General features: G+C 47.7%; 1 protein-coding gene across 1 annotated transcript in view; it reads right to left on the reverse strand.

Moving 5' to 3' along the window:
* Positions 1 to 907: 907 nt before the first annotated feature.
* DLAT (dihydrolipoamide S-acetyltransferase) overlaps positions 908 to 9,351 on the reverse strand; it is a 10,687-nt gene continuing 2,243 nt past the window's right edge. The window contains 14 exon segments of the mRNA XM_027655418.1: positions 908 to 2,441; positions 3,238 to 3,374; positions 3,707 to 3,869; positions 4,126 to 4,235; positions 4,675 to 4,782; positions 4,865 to 4,957; positions 5,560 to 5,627; positions 5,803 to 5,959; positions 6,442 to 6,632; positions 6,969 to 7,095; positions 8,115 to 8,271; positions 8,390 to 8,514; positions 8,662 to 8,788; positions 8,790 to 8,856. Coding sequence (XP_027511219.1) covers positions 2,312 to 2,441; positions 3,238 to 3,374; positions 3,707 to 3,869; positions 4,126 to 4,235; positions 4,675 to 4,782; positions 4,865 to 4,957; positions 5,560 to 5,627; positions 5,803 to 5,959; positions 6,442 to 6,632; positions 6,969 to 7,095; positions 8,115 to 8,271; positions 8,390 to 8,514; positions 8,662 to 8,788; positions 8,790 to 8,856 — 1,760 coding nt within the window. The 3' untranslated portion in view covers positions 908 to 2,311.

The raw sequence follows: 9,351 nt of genomic DNA on the forward strand, positions 1-9,351 counted from the left end.
ATCATACTCTTAAGCCAGTGTCTGAGGTCACCCCCATCCTGGGTCCTCAGGTCCTTCTTTTTGGGGAACAAAACCCACCCAAACCTCAAAAAATTCACGGTCACTGAGGACAGACCTCAGTCAGTGGAAGAGACCTCCCAAGATCATGATTCGAAGAAATCCAACTCTCAACAGCATCATACTCTTAAGCCAGTGTCTGACGTCACCCCCCATCCTGGGGTCCTCAGGTCCTTCTTTTTGTGGAAAATAAAAAAACAAACTCAAATCACAACAATTCAGTCATTGAGGTTGGAAAAGACACCCTAAACCTAACCCTATTTGATCTTTAGGGGTGAATATCTCACCCTTAGAAGATGCAAGTAGAAAAGGATGGATGGAGGAATACTAGCACCACCAAACTTCAGAAAAAATAAATAAAGACTGTAAATAGTCAAGGAGTACTTGAATATTTACAGTTACAGTACTTGTGTATCTACAGTTGAAAGCTGTAGATGCTTTACTACATCATTCACGTTGCCTCAAGGAGCAGCAGTAACAGTTGTGATGTGTGTTTTTTACATAAATGGACTGGATTCACATGGTTAGAGCAGCTCTCACGAGTATTCAATGCTGGGACAACCCGCCCAGGTGTGGCACACCCAGCCCTGCAGGTGGCCCAGGTGAGCACTGCAGAGAGGGAGGTTCCAGGTCACTGCTGCAGACAGCAAGAAAGCAGGAATTTTGGAACGTCGGGGATGAAATCTGGGGTTAATAGGGTGAGTTCCACTGCCAGACTGAAAGGCTGCAGAGCAGTACAGTAAAGCCACACACGACTGAAGAGAAAAGCACTGGAACAGGGTTTAGTAGTTGTCAATTCCAAACATTTAATGGAACATGGATTCACTAGAGCGAGTCTGGAATCAGGGTATTTTAGATCATTCAAATCCAAAACCTTAATGCACTTTTTTTTTTTTTTTTTGCTTAAGCAAGGCATGAAAACCAGGTATCACAGCAACCAGACACTTAAGTAGTTCCCACAAAAATATTTAATTTCCATAGTATTTTCTTTCAATATCTTTAGTGAATTCTGTAGAACTTTACAGGAGACAGTACTTAATGCAATATACAGAATAACGGATCAGCTTGAACTCTTTCTGTTAAAACTCTTCCCCCCTACTTAATTCTCCTGGTCACTTTTGTCATTACTGCACAGTTGTCCTTTTTACACGAACATTTCCATGTGGAAAGTGGAATTTAAGAATGTTCAGCACTGCACCCCTTGCAGGATGCAATCACTGGGGTAACTGGACATAAGTCCAACGAACTAGTGAAGCACCTTACATACAATATATACATGGAGAGCACATTCTGCAGCTTGCTGAGGCTGGCACAACATAGACAAGTCAGGGAAGGTCTCCAATTCCAGTGACTAAGTCAGAGCTTCCTATGTCAGAATGCCTGAAATAAAAAATTCCAAACATTCAAGTCCTCACATGATTTAATATCCACTGGTGGGATTATCAGCATGTGTGATTTGTCTACATTGGCTTCCAACACACGGACTCTCCTGAACATTCTGCAAAACAGTTACTTCCATGGCATCAGGGTGTGGTGGTAACTCAGCAGGAGGAACAGCAACTGAAGAGCTTTCAGACAGAAAGCACATGTGAGTGAAAGTCCAGGAGCAGACAGCACGTCCCCTGCGGGACCCGAGAGCTGTGACCCCACAGCCAGCACTGCTCCTTCACCTTAAAGTGCTCAGAAGGGATCACGTAGCTGAGAGGATCCAGACCAGAGCCAAATTCCAAGAAAGATTTGGAACACTGGCACTTGGCCTTTGAGAAACTAACCCCAGGCACTTCGGTCCCTCAGTGCGTTTGCCATCTCACCCACCCCAGGGATGGGACAATGTGGGAATTCACCTTCTGCTGACTTGTTTCAGTGACCAATCTCATCTGCACTCCTGTGAAGAGATGACTGTAATTCATATTTCTGAGAACATGACATTGTTGGTTTGCACCCCTTTTTTGAGGAGCAGCTGGCAGTGGGCATTCTGCCAGGGTCAGCTTTAAATCTGGGATGCTTAACTCTGTTTTTGGAAGAGTTTGCAAGTTAACTAACTGTATAAAAATACAGTGTAGCTGTAATATTGCTCCGAAAAGCACTTTTGCAAACTTTTTTTCTGTACAGACTGGTAAATAACATTACCAGATAATATAATACATATTTTAAATTAAAAAAGGAACTCTCTTAAAGTCGGAACACTACAGTCTAAATAGCTTGTTTAAAACACAACAGTGTGACCCAGGAAAATTCTGCTTGCTTGGGTAAATTATAGCAGCATGGTTACTGGCTTCTCAAGGAAACCCTTGAACTCTGCAAGCCACTGTGCTCCCACTGCTCCATCCACAACACGATGGTCACAGCTCAGGGTAACAGACATCACGCTGGCCACGTCAAAGCTGGAAGGGAAAAACAATAGGAGAAGAAAAAGAGAAGGTTAACAGGGTCCCTGCAAGTCAGTGCCACTCACAGAGCAGGAAAGCTTTTCTTGGAGGGCCAGGAATAGAAGGTGGTGCTTGGTGACAGATGTTTCTCCCTGGGGACTCCTGGAGAGCAGATCATGTTCGTTCCTTTTCTAAGGAAAACTAAGGAACTGACTTAACTGAGACACTGAGATCCCCCTTTGTGTGTTCCCCTTAGGACAGGCAGCTCATCTTTCTCTGCATCACAAGAACAGCCCCACACAGTCAAAGAGACACTTTACCCAGTGTCCTCATGGTCAGGGAGAGACACCCAGGACTGTTAAAATTTCCAGTAAACCTAAGCATTCTCCTGGGTCTGTGCTAGTGCAAGTTCCAAGCAAGGGGATATTATACACAGGTCACTTGGATTATAACCCATCCCTTAGGTTTTCCTAAATGCAAATTTAAGCAAGTTGTTGAAGAGGAACAGGTGCCTGAACTGTTGTGGACCCCAGACATCTCCTCAGCTTAATCCTGCCCCACAAAGAAAGAAACAGGTTTTCCTCAACTTGCAAAGAGGTTTCAAGAATAAACGTGTGCCAAATCCCTCCTCAGTCACTGCAATTCTCTTTAACACCTGTGTGACTCTTTCAGATCTCACTGTACTTCAGAAGGTACTGAAAGCACAGTGTCAACAATAAATTTTAGGTTTTTTTAAATTATTATCTAATGGGAATGTTAGAAAACCAGCCATTATGTCAGAGTCTGGATTCAGACTGAGATGAGAACTTACCCTTTCTCATTATCAGCTGGCACCAGCCTTTGCTCTGAGGAGCCCACTGCGAGGATGCAGGCTTGAGGTGGATTGATTATGGCAGAGAAGTTCTTAATCCCATACATTCCTAAATTGGAAATTGTGAAAGTACCACCCTACAAGAAAAAAAACCACATCCATGGTCAAACTACAAATGCTGTTTTCATGGAAACATGAGACTGAGGGGAGCCCAGAGGGTGCTTGGGCACTGAACAGGCTCCCCAGGGCACTGGTCACAGCCCTGAGGCTGCCAGAGCTCAAGGAGTGTTTGGACAATGCTCTCAGGGACAGGGTGGGATTGTTGGGATGTCTGTGCAGGGCCAGGGGTTGCCCTGATGATCCCTGTGGATCAATCCAGCTCAGGATATTCCGTGACTCTCTGACAGCCTTTGCTCATTTCAAACAACTCAAGGGCGGCCGTGTTTGACACCCACCCCGGGTTTCTCACCTGGAATTCGTGAGGCTGAAGTTTCCCTTCCCTGGCTTTGGCTGCCAAGGAAACCACATCCTTGCTGATGGCAGCCAGGCCCTTGATGTGGGCATTGAACACGATGGGGGTGATGAGCCCCGCGGGGGTGCTGACGGCCACGCTCACGTCCACCACGTGGTTCCTGCAGCACACACACACATGGGCCACCTCATTCCAGCAAGAGAAACTCAGCACTGTTCAGACAACCCTAAACTAATATGAATTTGGCCATGACTATTTCACCTGGCACACCATCCTTAAGGTTCTTAGCACTTTAATGAAAGCCCCTCAACCTTTGCATTATTTCTGCTCTCCCTCAAATCCCAGCAGTTGTGTTTTGCCACGAACTCTCCACTGAACAGAGAAAGTTTCTGGCTTTGACAGCACCATAAACTTACTGCCTAATAACTGTGTCCATCCACGAAGAATTTGCCTCAGGCACCTTCAAGCATGCCAAAGCAGAAGCTTTAATTAGGAAATCATTGACAGAAAGCTTAACGTTTTCCTCCTGCAAATAAAGAGATTCCAGGTGTCAGTTTGTCTCCTACACATCACCCCCAACCAACGTGGGCAGTCACAGCCATGCACCCTTGTTCAGAAAAAATGTTAGAAAACAATCACACTACTTGCAAACATTAACATTCAAAGATAATTTCGGAGGTGAATGCATCTCCTTCATAATTTAAGAAGGTACAGTAGTTTTTAACGTCTGTCTCTCCCCAAACTTAGTGTAGAATTATTATCTTGCTTAAATTTTCTACCCTTCTTACAGTTAAAACCTTTTCTGCCCTGCTTTCCACATGGAATAATGGATCCCCACCAAGCAGAGCACAGAGCAGCTCTCTTAGGGAAGTCAGAAATCAGCAGGACAGTACCTGGCTGAAAGGTCTCAGCCCAGAACTGATCCACAACTGAACCACCAAACCCAGGGTGGGCAAATGCTTTACCTGATTGAGTTCTTTCCTTAGCACCAGGACTTTTCCCATGTTGACATCGATGGAAAGGTAGTAATGAGGTATTGTTTGTTTGGATTGCATCAGCCTCTGAGCAATGACCTGAGGGAGAAACATCAACCAGGCTGGAAAATTCACCACTGCAAAAAAATAACGGTCTGGGAGAGGAACAACATGTCCTTACCCTCCGAATGTTGCTGATGGGGATGTCTGTGAAGGTCCCCTCGGGTGCTGCTGCCACTGCAGCAGCTGCAGGAATTGCCCCTGGAGCTGGAGCCTGCAGAGAACAGCAGCATCACCCTCAGAATCACCCAAATGAAAACTGCAACAGTGCGGGGGACAAGTGTTGGGGCTCAGCTGCCTCTTGTTAAGAGCAGCAGCTCTTTCTACTCAGCCTCACCTCTCCAGTACCCACAGGGTTCCTTCCAAGCCCTACACTTGATTATTAAATGTACTATTTCATTTTCACTGCCCTGCCAGCAGCACACACAGCAACACCTGCACCAGCTCACAGAAGAGACAAGCCATGGCATCAGGAGGCATTTGGGCCAACAACAGCAGCAGGCTGGTGGTTCCTAAGTCTGGCTTTCCTTCTGATCCCCTCTTTCCAGTACTGCTGGGTCAGTTGGGACTGAGCTGACCTCAATCCACAACCATTCAGCACCCAAACAAAGGGGTGGGAGCACACTAATTTTGTCTCAGTGGAATATCAAAGGGACAAATAAAGGAACAAAGCTTCATCTGTGTATCTGGCAGGTGAAGCTTTGCAACCTTACAGCCCACACAACCCAGCAGTGCCAGTCCCATGCAGGAACTGCACCTCTGCAGAGCATTTCCATTCCTCTAAGAGCCATCCCTACACATTGCCAGCCCACTCACTGGAGCAGCCTTTGTTGGCACAAATGACTCCACATCTTTCTTGGTGATTCTGCCATCTGGTCCAGTACCTGAGAGAGTCAAAAGAAAATGCAAGAGGATTTCAATTATTTGCAACCTTCTAAAGGTACCACTTATAATTCAAAAGGGAGAAATCATTTAACACAACTCCTGGAACAGGGAAATCACAGATCTACAGGTACAGACACTTGACAGTGAGGGCAAGGAAGTGGAAAGGAAACCTACCTTTCACTTGGGCAAGGTCAATCCCTTTTTCTGCTGCCAGTTTCTTGGCCAGGGGACTAACCAGGATCCTTCCTGTCCGGGGAGTTGTGGGAGCTGCAGGAGTGGGAGCAGCAGCAGGCTGGGGAGGAGGAGGAGCAGCAGCAGGAGTTGGCATCACCTTAAACAGAAGGATCAAAGCCATCAGTGGAAGGTACAGTATGAGAACTGGCCCAGCTAATGACCAGTCAGGAGAACAGCAAAGATAGTCACTAATCTGAAGGAATTTTCAGATTCAGAGAAGTTTCCCGGTGGCAGAAATTAAATCAGAAATTCCCTGGGAAGGAGGCCAATTGAGCTGCTGGACTACACACCAAAAAAACAGGTGAGGTAAAGAACTTATGTTCCCCATTCTCAAGGATTAGAAGCATTAAAACTGGGACGAGCAACAGGCTGGAGAAGAGATCATGATGAATCTGCTCTAGTTTTTGGAAAGCAAACTAGTGATCACTTCTCTCCAACACATGGACCAGCCTTGCATTCACAGATCAGAAGCACTTCTGTTGAAGCCAGGGCTTCACACTGTCAAACCAGCACAACAGTTCAGACCAGGCTTCTCAGTGGTCCCCATGACTTCTCTCACGTGCCCAGAATGGTCCTTACTGGTGGAGGAGGAGGAGAAGGAGGAGCTGCTGCCTTCATGTCAGTCACTGCAGCAGCCTGGTAGTCAGCAAAGGCTGGAATATCAGCCTCTTTCTCCACAATGATGCAGAGAGCAGTTCCCAGTGGCACATCTCTTGTTCCTTCAGGCACCAGGATCTTTGCCAAGTAGCCTTCCTCCTGCACTTCGAAGCCTGTGAGGGACAGAAACAACCCTGCTTTGGTGTCTGATGCAGCTGAGGAGTTCCTCCAAATGCTGCTCCTGGTAGCTAAAGCCCTGTCCTGTATTTAGTGGCAGGAAAATCCTTTTCAGTGCAACTAGTAGGGAAACCTCTCCACATTGCCAAGAAGGATTGATGAGGAAATAGAAATGTTTTTAGGAACTCCAATGTTTAGCTCTCCAATGCAACGAGAAGTTAACAAGACCTGTTTTAGCTGTCCCACAGCATCACACCCTGAGCAGCCAGAGAACAGCTGGCAGAGGCTGCTGTGGATCTTTTTAAGGGATCCCTTCTTGGCTTTGGACTCACCTATTGTGGCTTTATCTGTCTCAATTTCGGCCAGTAAGTCTCCCTCATTCAGCTTCTCCCCCACCTTCTTCTCCCACCTCTGCACTGTGCCCATTGTCATGGTGGGTGACAGAGCAGGGAGGGTGATCTGGGAAGCCAGAGAACACAAGAGAATCAGGTCCTGCTACTCCAAAAGGATCAGGAACACAGTTGTAACCCCTGATAAATGATGCCAACCTAAAGAAGCAGCCAGTCTTTAATGCACTCCTAGATCTGGCTCCATGACAGCAAAGCACAGTGCTGTCCCACAGTGCTGCTTTGGCTTCTCTTAGCAAGGCCTGAGCAAGAAAGCAACAGCAAAGAGCAAGAGACCTCCACATCAAAATAATCATTACCACCAGCCCACCAGGAGAATCTGGCAGCTGCTCCCTGCAGGGCTAAAAGGAAGGCTGAAGCAAGTCACTCGGGCTGTGACAAACACATGGGGAGCAAAACTGGGCAGATGAGGCAAGTAGAAGGAAGTTTAGTAGGCAAAACACAGATTAAGAAGCCATTCCTTAATTCTGTAATTACTGACTTGGAGTGACATCTCAGACAAATCAGTTCCCACGTGTTTTATCCGTGGGATGAGGTTTGGTATCTCAAATTTTCTTTTTCAAAAGAATGTCACAGAACGCCCTGCCACAAAGTGCTCAAAGGCAACAGTGGATGTACAGTTCAGTATCTAAGCAAGGTAAAAGGATTATCCACAAACACAACTCATTTTTAGTCACCCACAAACCCAGCTGGTGTGTTCATCAGAGTGTCACAGACTTGAGTTCTGCTCTGAGATGTGAGCAGGGCCTGCACAGCTTATTCACACTAAACATGAGGGCTTTTTACACCAGAACTGCCCAAATAATGCAAACAGCAGGTTTTTCAAGACAACAACCCTGGAGAGACAAGCCTTTTCTCCACTAGCAGCTGGGATGCTAAAATAAATCCCTGAAAAAAGCTTCCTGGAATCTCCCACAACACCTGCTTTAAGCATATAACAATTGAAGTGACACATGCTCCTGCAATCAGTTAATAAATCCCCACTCCAGGCAGTTTGTATGACAAAATGCCCCACAGGCAGCAATGCCAGTGGTAGAAAAAGAGTGCAACAAGCCTTAAATGTTCTCTTACCTGCATGTGAGGAGGGTAAGAGCTGCCAGGAGCCTGAGGAGAAGGCTGAGGTGGTGGTGGGGGAGCTGCAGCTGGAGGGGGAGGCACTGAGGCTGCAGGGGGAGCAGCTGCTGCAGCATCCAGGGTGTAATTTTTAAAGGCATCAACATATTCAGGCCTAGAAGAAAACACAGAGCCCCAGACCCAGTCAGATGTGTGAAAGGCTTAGGGGCCATCAAGGCACCCCAGAAGTCCCAAGAGAGAGAATTCAACTCAAGGGTTCCCAAAATACATACTTTTCTACCGTGATACATATTATGGCCCCAATAGGCACATCCCTTGTTCCTTCTGGCACCAGGATCTTGGCCAAGTAGCATTCCTCCAGGCTCTCAAAGCCAACTGTTGCTTTGTCTGTCTCCACCTTCGAGAGAGAACAGGAACATGGTGATGGCAATGGAACTGGTGAGCTCAGAGCCTCCCAGTCTGTCCCAGGGTCACCCAGGACACACAGTTCTGGGACAGCACCCAGGACACAACGTGCAGCTCAGGAGGAAGCAGCCCAGGATACCTCTGCTATGAGATCCCCTTCGCTGATCTTGTCGCCCTCCTTCTTCTCCCAGCGTGTGATGGTGCCCATCTGCATGGTGGGGGACAGTGCTGGCAAGGCCACCTGGGGGGGACAGGGCAGTGTCACCACGGCAGGGAACACACACAGGCCAGGGAGGGATCCTCAGCACAGCCTGGCACAGGGGGCACAAACCTGCTGCAAATCCCCAGTGGGTAAAGGGGTAAAGACCTCAGGGCAAACCCATCTGGGTGCTGAGGTGAGACATTGCAACAGGCTGCGGCTGCCCCATCCCTGGAAGTGTCCAAGGCCACTGGGATAGTGGCAGGTGTCCCTGCCCAGGGCAGGGGAGGTGGAACGACATGATCTTTAAAATCCCTTCCAAACCCTTAAGCTTCTGTGATTCTACCCAGGGTTATAAGGAGCCAGGTCTTGGTCAGGGTCTGCCAGGAGAGGGACAAGGATAAAGGACAGAGGTGATGGAGCTGATGGTGGCACAGGGACTGGAGGCAGGGTGGTGAGACCCACAGCAGCGGGGGCAGAACTGCAGAGTCTTCACTGTTGGGGGTGTTTGGACACTGGAACAAGGCTGCCCAGGGAGGAGGAGGAGTCACCACCCCTGGGGGTGTTCAAGGGACGAGCGGATCTGCCACTGGGCGATGTGGCCTGGGGGTTACAGAGCGCTGGGCTGAT

This window comes from Corapipo altera, unplaced genomic scaffold (genome assembly GCF_003945725.1).
Source record: "Corapipo altera isolate COAL_440 unplaced genomic scaffold, ASM394572v1 71, whole genome shotgun sequence".
Lineage (NCBI taxonomy): Eukaryota > Metazoa > Chordata > Aves > Passeriformes > Pipridae > Corapipo > Corapipo altera.